Consider the following 16,924-nt stretch of genomic DNA (forward strand, 5'->3'; position numbering starts at 1 on the left):
AAAAGTAGTCACTTTTGAACCATCCCATCAAACTACACAAACAACAATTTATATGTCAAGGTCCCAATTAACATAGTTCTTATGTAATCAACATAAAAATGTGTGTGTGTGCTTGCCTTTGAGTCAGTGTTGACTCCTCGTGACTGCTTTGACAAGTCCCTGAAGTTTTCTTGACAAGATTTCAGAAGTGGTTTGCTGTTGCCCCCTTTCTAGGGCTGAGAGAGAAGGATTGACGCAAGGTCACCCAGCTGGCTTTGTGCATAAGGCGGTACTAGAACTCAGTCTCCCAGTTTCTAACCTGATGCCTTAACCACTACACCAAACTGGCTCTCATAAAATCGTTAATGGGTCTGTAATGCAAAATTGGGTCAGACCCAATTAACATACCTTGCCAGCTACAGAAAATGAAACTTCAGCTTAATAACTATGAAATAAAATATAGATAGCATAATTAATTATACAGTATTGTAATCATCTGTGGAAGAATGTGGGGTGGTTGAGAGGTAAGAACCAGTTTGGTCTAGTGGTTAAGGTGCTGGGCTAGAAACCAGGAGACTGTGAGTTCTAGTCCTGCCTTAGGCATAAAAGTCAGCTGGGTAAGCTTTGACCAGTCCCTCCCTCTCAGCCCAAGAGTCAATCAGGTGTAGTAGAAGATTTCTAGTCCCACTTTAGGCATGAAAGCCAGCTGGGTGACCTTGGGCCAATCACCCTCTCTCAGCCCAACCCACCTCACAGGGTTGCTGTTGTGGGGGAAATAGGAGGAAGGAGCATTAGGTATGTTCACCACCTTGTTATTTATAAAAATAATAAAGGCAGGATAGAAAATAAATAAAAGATAAATTGATATAGCAGGACAGTACTTAGATGAAAAAAATAAACTTAATTCCAAAAGTAGTTTGTATTTAAAGTACCAAGTATCTACCAGTTCAATATAGTTGTTCCCAGTGTTTCTTTAAATGTAAGAACTTATTTAAAGAGATTACTTAGCACATTAAATAAGCCCACAAAGACCTAATAAATGGAGCTATTAAAAGATAAATGTGGTAGTTCAAATCATGGCTGCAGCACATTTTTAATAAAAAAAAAAAATCCAATGTTTAAGAAGCAAAGCAAGTAGTAAAAAAGAATCTTTTATTTCAAAGTCTGCTTCGTATATTGAAGCACATATTAAAGCAACAGTACAATGTTCATAAAATATAAGTGTGATGTAACATTTCTTACATGTCAGAATACTGATATTTGTATGTATACTAAAAATAAGAACTTTAAAATTGTACAAATAGGTACATTTAAAAATGACATAGAAATAGGGCTTCTCCCACTGCAACAAGACAGAGTTTTATATCTGGCACGTATTAGATTAAGATGAAAGTATAAGCAAAAAGATTTACAAGAGTCAGCAGAAACAAGTTGGATGCTCAAGAGACATTATAATTGTACATTGTCCTGTACATATATCATATGTGTTTAAGCTGGCTGAATATTATATGTTTCAAGTTTAAAAATGCACTACGTAGGGAGTGTCCATAGTTTAAGGCGAAATTACAGCTCAGAACTGTTATCTTTTTCTAATTTGTGGAAGCTTCTTTGACATAAGAGATTTAACTGTTCAGAGTACATAAAAAGACTGCCCCTCAGTTCTAAGATGACATTTAGAATTTCCTTTCACTTAAATGTGTGTTTAATCATTATTTTATAAGAGACCATTTCCCCCTTCTAGCAAAGTTGATACCCGACTCCTATCTTTTGCCTTTTTTTCATGAAAAGGTACTTCACAGTATTTCCCACTTTTGCTGTCCATTTTTCATCAAAGGACGCCCTCCCCATCAAACCTAAATGCTTAATATGAACCTTTCTTCATTTTGTGTTTAAAAAATACCTGCTTACATTTCCTCTGAATATTGTTTTGAATTACTTTTCAGCACATTAGACACAGTTCTTAAGGCCAAATTGATAACTTTATTGTTAAGAGTCATCTTCAAAAGTGTCTTTGGAGCCATATAAATCTGCTAGTTTCTTAAAACGAGGTCCCCAGTTTTGTAGATAGTCATAGTCTAGATCAGAATCCGTTGTTGCTGATTCTAATGAGCTAAGTGAGCCGGCCACTGAACCTCTCCCTTCATAGCCATAGATCTGGATAGAGTCATAAGGAGGTGCCGTTGGATCATTATCTGCTTCTTGTATTCTTGTGTTGATAAAATCATCAACGTCAACGCTGTTCGGAGCTGGCCGAAGCCCAGGTCGTGGCATATACTGGTATTCTGGCTTTATGTCTTTGCGAGGAACAAATCCACTGATGCCATCTGGATTTTGCAAAGTAGCAATATCAAAAGCTTCAGTGTCTTCCTCCCCACCACCTTCATCATCATAAGTAATAATATTCTCCCGTACATCTTCTTCTTCAAAAACAATGAGAGGCTCTTTCTTTTGACGTTTTAGTGTTACAAATAGCACAACAATCACTGAGGAAAGAGAAGATCTTTTTTAAAAAACAAGCAATAATTAAATGCAAAAGCCCTAGTTGTCTTCAGTAAATCTGAGAATAAAGTGTAGAGATATTGGATTTAATAAGAAGGCTCTGTTTTATTAATGAAATGGGGAAAAACATGGAAAGCTATGTTTATGGAAGTACCTTTTGCACCCTTTGTTGCATGAATAAAAGGTCCTTCTGCTACTGAAGCCAGTCCTTGGAATCCATTCATATAGTTCTGGGCTCACAGGTGGCTCTGAATTCTTGTGGGACAGCAAAATAATTTGGGGGAGGGGGGGTCTGCTTGTTTGAACCAGCCTGGGCCAAACCATTTAACCAGAAAATATAGGAGGTGTAGGAAAAATAGAGGGACCAGTAAATTTCAGGGACTGGCTCCCCCTCCCAAACTCTGTGTGAGCCTGATAATTTCTAGATTTTGACAAATTATTTGAATTCCAGTTTATCTCTGAGAAAAGTCAGGTGGTATTGTAGGTAGGATTTCTACATCATGGTAAGCCACAATGTGTTTGATTGTTCACAGCCACCCAGTTGTATTTTGTTCAATAAACCATACTTAAACAAACCATGGCTTAGTGTGATGAGCAAGCCCCTCTGTAGCAGCAGGACTAAGCCCATAAAATGAGAGGTTGGAGGTCTCAAATCTCTTCATCCAGAACCTCAGTGGATGGACACTTCTACCCCTGCCTTCTTGCCTTCATATATTTATGATACAAAGAATATCAGTTTGGGATAAATCACAGAATGGGATGGATCTGCTAACAACATAGGAGACACTGCTTCACAGAGATCCCAAGACGTACAGATAAAATATCTGAGATGTACACATGCAGTAATTGAGCTTGCATAGGTAAAATAAACATCGGAGATGATAACAAGTTCACAGAAAGTAAATAATAACCTTAGTGCAATACTAACTAGACATTTACCTTTGTCTACCCAAGTAACAGTTCCTTTGTATCAGAAGTTCCTCTCTGATTCAAGTTACCTGTACTTGCTTTTGGGAAATTCCAAACTTAAATATGGGGCCTAAAAAACATAGTATCACCTCACCACTTCTGCAAAGGAGGGTTGAGGGAATCTCAGCCTGCCTACATTAGTAGAAGTAGGTCATACTTTGGAAGATCTTGCTTTGAGACAAGAGGGATCTGTATTGGTGCCCTGGAATGAGAGGCTGGGAGCAGGATTTCCTCGCAAAACTAAGTTAACAACTTGATGCAAGAAGGGAAACAAAGCTTTGGAAAAGGCATGACAGGAATGGAAAATCTGAAAACTAAGGAATGTGGATCTGGGAAATCTGTTTGAAGCCTGGATGAAAATGTTCTGATTTATACATTTCCTTTTTTTGCCCCTCCAGGATGGAAGTTGTCCAGGTATGCTTTAGTTTGTAGATGTCCTACCACACATTTTATAACATAAAGAGTTCAAGCCAGAAACCCATGAAACATGAGCATTTCTAAGTTCCACTGGAAGCACTACTTGAGGAAAAAAGCCTCCCTAAATTTTTCATTGTGCATAATGCTTGAGACATTGCACCTTTTTATCTGTAAAGGTATGTTATAAGAGGAAAATGCAGTTTTGACCTAACACTTGTCCTTTCCCTGGCCATGCAGTCTAAGAACTGTAACTCTAGAGTTTCTGTTTGGATATTAGACAGAATAATGCAATACCTTAAATTGCCAAATAGTGTAATACCTCACATAAAATGGGCCATCAGATGAAAGTGGCAGGAAAGAATGGTGGTCATCAAGATGCACACATGACAAAGAAAAGCTTCCACAAACTTGTTAAAGAATATTCAAAGCATCTCCAACCACAGCAAAAACGGATCTCAACTCATGTCTCATTATCAGACGTTTATTTATTTAAAATAAAATCATAAATAGAAGTTGAGACAGGCAAAACTAACTTTGGGGTGATTTCATTTCAGGAAAAGGAATTCTCACTACTCTTTTTTTTTTTCTAAATTAACACAGAAAATTATATATCAGGGCTGTAATCTAGAATAATTTCAAATTTGTATTTTAGGACTTCTTTCTTCAAAAAGGAGGTGTGAATCAAGAGAGAACCTAGCAGTCATCCTGCTCCACATCACACCTGTAGTTTGTGAGGACTATAACTCCTCACAGTGATATAAAGGAGTCTTAGGACCTTGTTTTTGGATCATACTCATAAGGAGGAAAATAGAGAAGGCAAAGTGTTTGGGAGGGATAGGAAGCAGTTAAAATGTCCTTACCTAACAATATCACAATGCAAGCAAGGATTGCTATTAATGCTCCAGTGCTTAATCCAGCATTGAGGATGTAGGCTTCTAGGTTGCAAGAGACCACACCACCGTTTCCGTCACAACTGCAAACTCGAATGGGAAGCATGTTGGTACTGCTTTGAGGAGGGTTCCCACCGTCGCTGATCACAATAGGCAGAATATAGGAGTCTTGCACTTGTCGGCTGAAGCTTGTACGTTTTGCATAAACACTTGCTGAGTTATCTGTTTTAAATAAGATGATGGTATCATTTGCCTGTCTTTCAGTATTAAACCTTTCCAGAAAAGGAATTCTCTGCCGCCTTATACATGCTCAACTGTATTCTTATTCAGTACGTGCTCAACACTCCCTGCTGCACGCTAATATTCTTGTCATGTCCATTTTTTAAGAATGGAAGAAAACATACATTGTCTGAAGGTAAGGTCGAGCTACATATTATCCTGGCTCACAAGACTAATGAACTACCCTAATGAAAGGAGTTCCCTTGTAATGTGTCAGCCTTGCGAGGTAGTCCAGACAAGAAGCACACCCAAAAGTATTAGCTCTATTGTAAAGTTACATTAACAGAATCTTGCAAGTCTGAAAGTACATCTTTCCCCCCTCATTTTTACAGTTCAGGAAACTAGGGAGGGTCCCTTCTGAGACTTCTGACATGCCCCATTGCTTCTGTGGGCTCAGATAAGCTGCCTCTTATCTGACTGGTGCCTGTCTTCCTCCTGTCTCCCATGGTCATTCCCACATACCATTACACATACAGAGACAATGGCTGGCTTTCCCACAACAAGCTGAAGCATACTACCCAGCCTCATTTTAGCCTAGTCTAGCATGTTGTATAAACTTGATCTAGTCTTTGATCCGTGACATGTCTTCCCTTGGGATTAAAGTGAGGGCAGGGAACAGCTTGTTGGAGAGAGAATTCTGCCATAAAGATAGGGCATTCTCATACATGCATACCCTTTTGCCATTTCAACATGTGCAAGAACAACAAGAAGACACAAAAAATTAACTTTAAAAGCATAAATATCTGCTCTTTTTTGTTCTTGGAAAGAAATTCTAGGACAATTTTAATTCCCTAAAACTGAGCAATTGGTAGGAAAAGAAATGCAGCATAATGTTTCTTTGCCCAACACTACATCCTGCTCTTTATTTCTATATGGTTGCCTTAATTCCACACAACCACTTCCACTATCCCAAACACATGTCAAAGCTGCTGCTTTAAAGAGGAGGAAAAAGAAGAAGATTCATGACACCATGAGTAATGCCAGGCAATCAGGGAACATACAATATTTCCAACATTTCAAGCAGCCTCTGATATTTGCTGTGTGCTGAGATCACTAATGTTGTATCAGGCCATTTGGTATAAGGATAATACTTCCTGTATTAATCTTATGGATAGTTTTAAATAATCATTTTAATTTATTGTTATTGATCTTACCTATCCCATCACCAATTTTTGTTTTGCTTTTTAAGTATTTCCTATAGTTCTGAGTCTGCTGTAATTCAGCCCACAGCTACGCATGCAAATCACAAAACCCGCTCCTGTGTAACCTTAGCTTTCTAAATATTAATACAGGTTGTCCTTGCTTAGAGAAGACAATCGGGACCAGAAAGTCTGAGGCTAAGTGCCGTGGTCACTAAGTGGAAAACCATGTGACCACGATGGGCTTACCATGACACTTCCCATTTGGTTGTTAAGTGAAACATCACATGACCACGACTTACAATTTTGCTTTCTCATTCTTCATTATGCTGCTTGTCACAGAGTTGGGAAGTGGCAAATGGCAATCACGTGACTGCGGGATGCAACAGTCATAATTGTGAAGCTACCAGATGGCAATCATGTGACCATGGGACAGTGTTATAGTCAAAAATGCGAGGATTGGTCACAAAGCTATTTCTTTAAACACTCTCATAACTTTGAATGGTAATTAAATGAGGCAGTCAGTAAGCTAGGACTACCTGAACTTTGATTGAATGTGATTTTCTGCATATAAGCAAGTGTTCTCTGTCCTAGGTATGTGGATTCCTTCCTTAAAAGACCAGAATTCCATGAAAGACAAATTCCACATCCTGCAAACCCAACTCTTATTTTGCCCAGAAATGTATATGTCTTTATGCATGTAATACATGTATAAAGATATATATATATATATTGTATATGTCTTTATACAGTAATACATGTCCATGTATTACTGGTAATACACAAACATAGAATCCATAGGACATTTTGTGTCAGCCCAAATAAAAATAATTTTTAAAATAAAATGCCAGTATCTCACAAGATTATCACAAGTTGTGCTATTTGGATGCTCTGAAAACACTGAAATCACACAAGATATGACAATTTAGTGAGATTTCAGTCATTTAAAAATGGTGGTGGTCTGAAAAAGCTTTCATCTTGACATTGCGGTTCCCATAAAGAAAATGATTGTAAAGCATTTCTAGGCAACTTGAGGCATTATTTTTGTGTTAAGTTGTGTTCCTCTACACGACATTGAATGCTCCAACCTTGGCCAACTTCTGAAAGATGTTGAAGACTGAGCTCTTCTGGAGGGTGTTTGGGTCATAACACCTCTTTAGTATTGAGTGCTTTGTGGTTTTTAGTCTGGTTTATATTTTTGCTTATTGTATTGGGTTTCTATTGCATTTGTAAGCCACCAAGTCTGTTAGACTGTGGCAAGATTAAAAAAAAATCAATTCATCTCATCTGACATCTCAGATGTCACCACTGAAGTTCAGTGTGTTATTTTATACATTTACTTTGTTTATTCAGTTGGATATATTCAGGATAGCTGCATGTAATTTGGAAGGAGACTAGACCAGGAAGTTGCAAAAAGGGGGAAAAAAATCTGGAAGATGGTTGTAACAAATTGCTCCTATACTATTGCCAAGAAAACACCATGGGTAGAGCCATGTATGTGCCAGAAGTTAAGGATGCCTCAAATAAGACTTCATTGTATGAGAAGTAGTAAAAATGATAAAGGCTTATGTACTTCTCAATGGAACTAAACACCTAGATAAATTTAGTTGTCAACATTTTCCCCCTTTATATTTTGTGTGTAGTGCTTTTGGCAGATATTTTGCTGTTTAAGCACATGAGAGAAATGGCACATATTCAGACATAATGTCACTGGGCAGTGCTCCAACAAAGCCAGGCCAGAAACTAAATTTAGCTCAGTGTGAAAACGAATTTCTAATGCTATCATTTCCTATGCCTTTACTTACTGTTTTAAAGAGGGGTATGCAAGCCAAACCCCACTATATATTTTTCTATCCCGGGCCTGTGATTATAATCAGATGTGATAATTTTATCAGTACCAGGCCAGCATTAAATATGTTCATATTCTTTCTCTGAAAAGATTCTGCTAAGACTGTGTGTGTGTGTGCGCGTGCGCATATTAAACTGACCACTTCAGGAACAAGATGCCATCAAAATAACACAAGGCTATAATCCTAAATCTTCAGCAAAGGATCGTTACCTTGTCGTGGTGCTGGAGCTTGAGCACCTCAATGATGCCATGAGCTAAACCGTGAAGGGCCACCCAAGACGGGAAGGTCATGACAGAGAGGTCAGACTAAATGCAATCCCTGGGGAAGGTAATGGCAACCCACTCCAGTATTCTTGCTGTGAAAACTAAATGGATCAGTACAACCAGAGATATGTCGGTATACCATCGGAAGATGAGACCCCCAGGTTGGAAGATGGTCAAAATGCTACTGGGGAGGAACAGAGGATGAGTTCAACTAGCCCCAGACGTGATGACGCAGCTAGCTCAAAGCCGAAAGGACGGCTAGCGGCCGACGGTGCTGGTGGTGAACGGCGAATCCGATGTTCTAAGGATCAACACACCATCGGAACCTGGAATGTAAGATCTATGAGCCAGGGCAAATTGGATGTGGTTATTGGTGAGATGTCAAGATTAAAGATAGACATTCTGGGCGTCAGTGAACTGAAATGGACTGGAATGGGCCACTTCACATCAAATGACCACCAGATCTACTACTGCGGACAAGAGGACCACAGAAGAAATGGAGTAGCCTTCATAATTAATAGTAAAGTGGCTAAAGCAGTGCTTGGATACAACCCAAAAAATGATAGAATGATCTCAATTCGAATTCAGGGCAAGCCATCTAACATCACAGTGATCCAAATATACGCCCCAACCACAAATGCTGAAGAAGCTGAAGTAGAGCAGTTCTATGAGGATCTGCAGCACCTACTGGACAACACGCCTAAAAGAGATGTTATTTTCATCACAGGAGACTGGAATGCTAAGGTGGGCAGTCAAATGACACCTCGAATTACAGGTAAGTATGGCCTGGGAGAACAAAACGAAGCAGGACACAGGCTGATAGAATTTTGCCAAGACAATTCACTCTGCATAACAAACACTCTCTTCCAACAACCTAAGAGACGGCTTTATACATGGACTTCACCAGATGGACAACACCGAAATCAGATTGATTACATCCTTTGCAGCCAAAGGTGGCGGACATCTGTACAGTCGGTAAAAACAAGGCCTGGAGCTGACTGTAGTTCCGATCACGAACTTCTTCTTGCACAATTTAGGATCAGACTAAAGAGATTAGGGAAGACCCACAGATCAGCTAGATATGAGCTCACTAATATTCCTAAGGAATATGCAGTGGAGGTGAAGAATAGATTTAAGGGACTGGACTTAGTAGCTAGGGTCCCGGAAGAACTCTGGACAGAAGTTGGCATCATTGTTCAGGAGGCGGCAACAAAATACATCCCAAAGAAAGAGAAAACCAAGAAGGCAAAATGGCTGTCTGCTGAGACACTAGAAGTAGCCCAAGAAAGAAGGAAAGCAAAAGGCAACAGTGATAGGGGGAGATATGCCCAATTAAATGCAAAATTCCAGAGGTTAGCCAGAAGAGATAAGGAATTATTTTTAAACAAGCAATGCGTGGAAGTGGAAGAAGACAATAGAATAGGAAGGACAAGAGACCTCTTCCAGAAAATTAGCAACATTGGAGGTAAATTCCAGGCAAAAATGGGTATGATCAAAAACAAAGATGGCAAGGACCTAACAGAAGAAGAAGAGATCAAGAAAAGGTGGCAAGAATATACAGAAAACCTGTATAGGAAGGATAACAATATCGGGGATAGCTTTGACGGTGTGGTCAGTGAGCTAGAGCCAGACATCCTGAAGAGTGAGGTTGAGTGGGCCTTAAGAAGCATTGCTAATAACAAGGCAGCAGGAGACGACGTCATCCCAGCTGAACTGTTCAAAATCTTGCAAGATGATGCTGTCAAGGTAATGCATGCTATATGCCAGCAAATTTGGAAAACACAAGAATGGCCATCAGACTGGAAAAAATCAACTTATATCCCCATACCAAAAAAGGGAAACACTAAAGAATGTTCAAACTATCGAACAGTGGCACTAATTTCACATGCCAGTAAGGTAATGCTCAAGATCCTGCAAGGTAGACTTCAGCAGTTCATGGAGCGGGAATTGCCAGACGTACAAGCTGGGTTTAGAAAAGGCAGAGGAACTAGAGACCAAATTGCCAATATCCGCTGGATAATGGAAAAAGCCAGGGAGTTTCAGAAAAACATCTATTTCTGTTTTATTGACTATTCTAAAGCCTTTGACTGTGTGGACCATAACAAATTGTGGCAAGTTCTTAGTGGTATGGGGATACCAAGTCATCTTGTATGCCTCCTGAAGAATCTGTATAACGACCAAGTAGCAACAGTAAGAACAGACCACGGAACAACAGACTGGTTTAAGATTGGGAAAGGAGTACGGCAGGGCTGTATACTCTCACCCTACCTATTCAACTTGTATGCAGAACACATCATGCGACAAGCTGGCCTTGAGGAATCCAAGGCTGGAGTTAAAATCTCTGGAAGAAACATTAACAATCTCAGATATGCAGATGATACCACTTTGATGGCTGAAAGTGAAGAGGAACTGAGGAGCCTTATGATGAAGGTGAAAGAAGAAAGTGCAAAAGCTGGTTTGCAGCTAAACCTCAAAAAAACCAAGATTATGGCAACCAGCTTGATTGATAACTGGCACATAGAGGGAGAAAATGTAGAAGCAGTGAAAGACTTTGTATTCCTAGGTGCAAAGATTACTGCAGATGCTGACTGCAGTCAGGAAATCAGAAGACGCTTAATCCTTGGAAGAAGAGCAATGACAAATCTCAATAAAATAGTTAAGAGCAGAGACATCACACTGACAACAAAGGCCCGCATAGTTAAAGCAATGGTGTTCCCTGTAGTAACATATGGCTGCGAGAGCTGGACCATAAGGAAGGCTGAGCGAAGGAAGATCGATGCTTTTGAACTGTGGTGTTGGAGGAAAATTCTGAGAGTGCCTTGGACTGCAAGAAGATCCAACCAGTCCATCCTCCAGGAAATAAAGCCAGACTGCTCACTTGAGGGAATGATATTAAAGGCAAAACTGAAATACTTTGGCCACATCATGAGAAGACAGGACACCCTGGAGAAGATGCTGATGCTAGGGAGAGTGGAAGGCAAAAGGAAGAGGGGTCGACCAAGGGCAAGGTGGATGGATGACATTCTAGAGGTGACGGACTCGTCCCTGGGGGAGCTGGGGGTGTTGACGACCGACAGGAAGCTCTGGCGTGGGCTGGTCCATGAAGTCACGAAGAGTCGGAAGCGACTAAACGAATAAACAACAACAATAATCCTAAATATATTTATCTGGAAGTCCCATTGAGCTCAGTAGGAGCTACTTCTAGGTAAATATAATTGGCACTGTGTGGTCAGTCTTGCAAGGTATTTTAAGCTCAAAGTCACAGTAGGGACCAATCATTTCCTGATCCAACTGAAAGTTTGTACCAATGGAGTTTCCTGGGTCATAAGTAGCTACCTTACACAAAAAGAGGTTTTCTTATATCAGGCAGGTACGCTCTGGGGACTGAATTCCCAGAGGAACAATCTGTAGAAGGGCACAGGACTGGAGCTAGTATCAAAAATCACATTTTGTTTCATTTCCACACCCGTTCCTGTTCTAAACTGCAGATGTTATCTTCTATTTCACACAGCAGGCAGGAAAGTGACTGAAGTCCGAACTGGTCACTCATGTAGAACTTTTGCATTCAGACCAAGGACTATGGGCAGTTCAGTTATGGGGCCTAGGTGATACTGCAGTGAAGCCTCAGTGCCTGCTGACCTTGCTTAAATGATTTTCCTCCTGCAGGTGCAACTGTCTGCAGAATAAAAACCATCACATATGCACTTACGCATGCACTGGCTTCTGTGCCAACCAGGATTCTGCATTATCAAAGTGTTGACTCATATGGAAGCTAAAGCATGTAAAATTGTATGTTTCGGTTCCAATTTGTCAAATGATCAATGCTTACTTTCCCACAAAACAGTGGGATTGGTTTATCACTGTTTTGCTTAATGCACAATATAAATTTTTTGAGTTGCTGCGACTGAAGCAAGGAAGTTGGGTGGAATTAAAGGAAAAACTGCAAAGCCCCACTCTTCCCTTTTTGTTTTTCCATCACTCCCTTTCTTCTCTCTCTTTCACCTTCTATCCAAAGTCTAGACTATGAAGATTTAAATTCAGGTAGCACCAACATTTACTTTCCATACAATTTCATGGAAGAATACTTTTCTGTCCAACAACTATCATGAGACCCTGGGCAGATACTCTTCAGTGGCATTTTTTCCCCTTATTTTGGGTTAAAAAAGAACATACATACTGTCCTGGAAAGGGCATGGAGAATATCCCATGTTTTTACATTACAGTGCAAATGTTTTTTTCAAACTTTGGCCAAGTGTTTGCATTATAGTGGCATGAGAGCTGTATTTAGCTGCAAACAATGTATAACTGTTATCATAGATAGTGGTTTTGGTAAATAAAACTGGAAACCTGATGTATGATTAGAATTGACAGATATTCCAGTGTTAGTTAAAAGTGAAAATGACTGATGTATAATCAGTTTCTTATCTTAACCAGTGAACTATAATGTCAGTAAAAATTACCTTTACAGATACACTTGCATTTACTGTTATAGTAGCTTTTTATAGAGTACTTGGTGGATTTATGTATCTTCTGTTTTTCTTCCTGTCATTTTATTGGATATGTCCATGCCCAGATTGATAGGAGAATATGCCTGAGCTATTCCAGAAGAGAAATCTTAAACTTATTGTTTCCTAGAGGTCTATTCTACTGATATTTGGGGGTCTTGTTCTGGTCTGTAGTTCTTCCATTGTCTGAGTTCAAAAACAAACATGCATCATTTTAACAGGATAAGATGACAAATAAGGCCAAGACACATTTTCAGCTTTCTTTCCTTCCCTCCCCCTCTGCTTAGTTTCAGGCTTTCTGATATCAAACCCTGAGTTGTAATACATAGTTCCAATTTCAATCAACATTTTACCACTGTTTTATGATTCTTGCACCCTCAAAATTCTGCAGCAACTCAACTATCTGATTTGACTCTGAATGTGTTGATGGAGAAAGGAGAAAGGAAGGAAAATGTTCATTTCATACAGCTGAAAATTCAAATAAGTTCCTTTTTATGTTGAGGGCTTGGATTTCTTTGTATATTGGTCGTTGTTATTTCTATGTATTACTATCTATTTATTGTGCATTAGACCTGCTAAAGTTTATATCCTTACCTTTAGTTTTCCTCTGAAAACCCTGGAAAACTTCCTCTGGTTGTTTTGTCATCACTGAAATATTCTTTTTGTTTTGTTTTTGGTGGAGGAAGACAGATTGAGCCAAGGAAAGGCCATTATAGATAGTTGTATTTACTATGTGCTATACTAGAGGAGAAATTCAATTCTTCAGTCCAGACCTAATATCATTGATGGTAGTCATGCAGAAAGCAGAAAAGTAGCAAGGAACTTTGAAGGTCGGTAAAACCAGAGTTTCAATTGCCTATGAATATATACTGCTTTTTTTTTAAGTCGCAAGAGAAGGCTTAAATATGATTAAATTTAAGGTCTGATTCACACAATGATTTCATCCTGTTAAGGAGTGGTCATTACTGATTTCTCTGAGGATTGACGATTCTATTTGAAAATACAGGTAGGCAGCAAGGTTGATAAAAGAGAATTTAGTATAGAAATGTCTTTCATAGAAGACAATTTCAGAAATTCTTATGGGAATAGTGTTTTTGCAATTATTTACTTAGTTGATGGTCAAGAGGTATGAGTGAACATCAGATGTATCACTGTATAACGATTTCTCCAGCAGTCTCCCTGACTTCCATACTTCCCATTCCTGGCTTCCCACAATTCCTCCCATGGGAATTTTTCAGTAGTGGTAAAAAGGGGGAATCTAACCTTTAAGAAATTGTTGGAAAATTTCTCCTTCTCCTGGAGAAATTTGAAGACGGTGTCCACTCATTTTTTTTGCCCAGAAATGTGATAATTTTCAAAGACCATTTGCACTCTGATCATTTTTTTTTTGTGATTTCCTATAACCAACTCTCAAACATAACCTACATATAGTACAGTTCTAAATTCACAGTAGTCAAAGCGTTGTATTGATTTTCATTCCCATCAATTAACTAAGCTGAAAATAAATGCTGCAATTGTGTAGCTATCATGGTACAGTGCATCTATTTTTAAAGTTTGAATGAATTATCTTCCAGTCAATTGACGAAAGAGTAAAAATATTTTAATGGGTTTGCTACAGAAATGATAAATACTGTTGGACCAACAAAGTGGGTAAGCAATGAAACAAATTAGAGAGATGTTAGGGTTTCTTTCAGTGAAGATTTTCAAGCAGAGTTATCTCTAATCACTTACTGAAACATTGGAAAATTATAACTTTAACACATTTGCAAATCCCCAGTTTAATTATTTGATTCTATTCCTTCACTTCCTTTTTGTCTTTTCCTGCTTATATATATATATGAATATACTGTGTGTGTGTGTGTGTGTGTGTATATATATATATATATATATATATATATATTCCCCAATGTTCAATATATATATATATATATATATATATATATATACACACACACACACACACACACACACACACACATATAATACCTCCAAGCAGAGATAGGATAGCCATTTTGGGGGGATACTGTAGCTCTGGAATTCCTTCTGTGAGGCAGGGTGTTGGGCTAGATAGTTTAAATAGGCTTCTAGCTTAAAAAGCCCTCCAGTTCTATGGTTTCTATGAATTGTGCCACTGAATAATTTAGGTTGCCCTGGCAACAGATCAACATAAGCTGACCTACTTTCTTTTTGTGTGGATTCCTGGAATTTTTCCCAAAGAAAATTCTAGCAGGCAAATTTCTCATGTTTTCATTGTATGAGGAGAACTGTGTTAGTCTTTGGTAGCCCAAAATCAAAAGGAGTCTGGAAGCGTCTTTTCCAACTCACATTAAAAAGCATAAACTTTCACGGGCTGCAGCTTCATGTTTTCAATGAGTTTTACAAGCCAAACTAGCAATGCTTTGAATATTTCCGTGATTGTTTACACTAAGCACTCAATGAGAAGCTAAGGTTTACTGAAGCTATCCCTCCCTTAGATGTACTACTTGCAGTTTCCTAATTGGGGAGTGGGGTGGGATGGCTGTTTAATCCTGAAGCTATTGATAGCTGGAGGTGAAATTCTTTAATTTCAAATCATTTGATCTCCGAAAAGTGCATGAAACCCATTCAAGGTTGGCCTATTATGTATCTGTTTCAATGAAAAACATCTTCCCATGATGGAGGAATGTTCATATTGGGTCTGACAAATTAGAAACATCCATTTGATTCAGTTGGTTGATATGATTTGAATCAATTTGGAAAACCGAACCAATAGAAGCTTTGAGTCGAAGTATTGAATAGGGTGGATTTGATTGGCCATATACTTAAAAAAAAATCTTCCAGTTCAATTCAGGGATTCAGTCTGAATTGTCAGTTTGATTAGGAAATCCCTTTGATTTGAAGAGTCTATTGAACTGACTATGAACCTGATCTCTAAAAAGGACCTTTGCAGGTTATTGATTGGTACAGAACAGTCGAGGGTTGCACAGTCAATTCATTGAAATGCTAGTAGAGGCCTAGAGCCAAATTTATGCCAGAAGGAGGCTAAATGAAAATGGAGAGATGTAAAGGAGAGTGTTTTTATTAACCTGGTACACACACACACGCACTTTATCATAGCATAAAATCAATCATTATCTCCTGTTTTCTGTAGGAAATAGATGCAAAAAGCAGGCATAGCCTACTGACTCCTATGAATATGAAGTATGATTTTTTTAATTATTTCAATATATAATTACTCTTAAGAGATATGTAAAATAAATCCCACACACATATGCACACTTGGTTCATTTAGGAAGGTATTCACTTGAAAAGTCCTGGCAGGGCCTAAATTTTAACTGCCCTCAACAATTCATAAAACTGCTAAACAAGCAACAAAACATTCCTGTAAATTCAGTAAGAATGTGGAAGCATAATCCAAGAATATTCTAATTTACAAATGGGGGGAGGGAGAGAAATTTTAGATTATCTGACTTGCAAATAACAAGACAGTCTGTCATCGGAAACAAAATAGATTGCTTGCTGGAAAATGTTCTATTATTTTCAACCTTTTTACCAATACATGCATATGCACATACAGAATTAAAATAACGATGCTGAGAGTTCACACACATACCTCAAAAATTACATGAATATTCCTAATAAATTTGTCAAGTGGCTGAAGATCCCACTCTCACCCCCCACCTTCATAGAGAAAAAAATAATTGGTATAAATGGTTGAGGAAAAGGGCTGGAATAGAGCACTGTACATAACAGGGTAAAAACAATAGCATGCTTCAATTAAATAAGTATATATTTTTAGAATTTGTTGAAGAACTAGAATAAGGAAGATGATACTGTATTTATTTATCTGTATCGAGATTATGATACACAGTTCTAAAAACCTGAATATACTGTATATCCAGATGCCTGGCCTCTGATGAACTTCTTTGTGAAGTCTGTTCTATAATTGGGGTTGATCGCATTGATTTGACTCATACATTTTTCTAAGGCATAGTTTCTTTAACCATTGTTTGTGAAGAAGCCATAATAGATTGAATGTACATAACACAGTAACTAGCCTTTCCATTTTTACAAGTTGATTCTGGATCATCCATGTGTTATGAACTGTGATATAAAGGGAGATATGAAAAAGGCACCAAGTTCAGGTTCCACACT

The 16,924-nt window shown here is 38.5% G+C and overlaps 1 protein-coding gene across 1 annotated transcript in view; it reads right to left on the bottom strand.

Moving 5' to 3' along the window:
• Positions 1-1,114: 1,114 nt before the first annotated feature.
• The window catches only part of CDH11 (cadherin 11), a 121,144-nt gene continuing 105,334 nt past the window's right edge, over positions 1,115-16,924 (bottom strand). Inside the window, exons 12-13 of the mRNA XM_063312713.1 lie at positions 4,725-4,976; positions 1,115-2,462 (exon numbers count right to left, since the gene is read on the bottom strand). Coding sequence (XP_063168783.1) covers positions 1,966-2,462; positions 4,725-4,976 — 749 coding nt within the window. The 3' untranslated portion in view covers positions 1,115-1,965. The remainder of the gene's footprint in view (positions 2,463-4,724; positions 4,977-16,924) is intronic.

This window comes from Candoia aspera, chromosome 11 (genome assembly GCF_035149785.1).
Source record: "Candoia aspera isolate rCanAsp1 chromosome 11, rCanAsp1.hap2, whole genome shotgun sequence".
Classification (NCBI taxonomy): Eukaryota; Metazoa; Chordata; class Lepidosauria; order Squamata; family Boidae; genus Candoia; species Candoia aspera.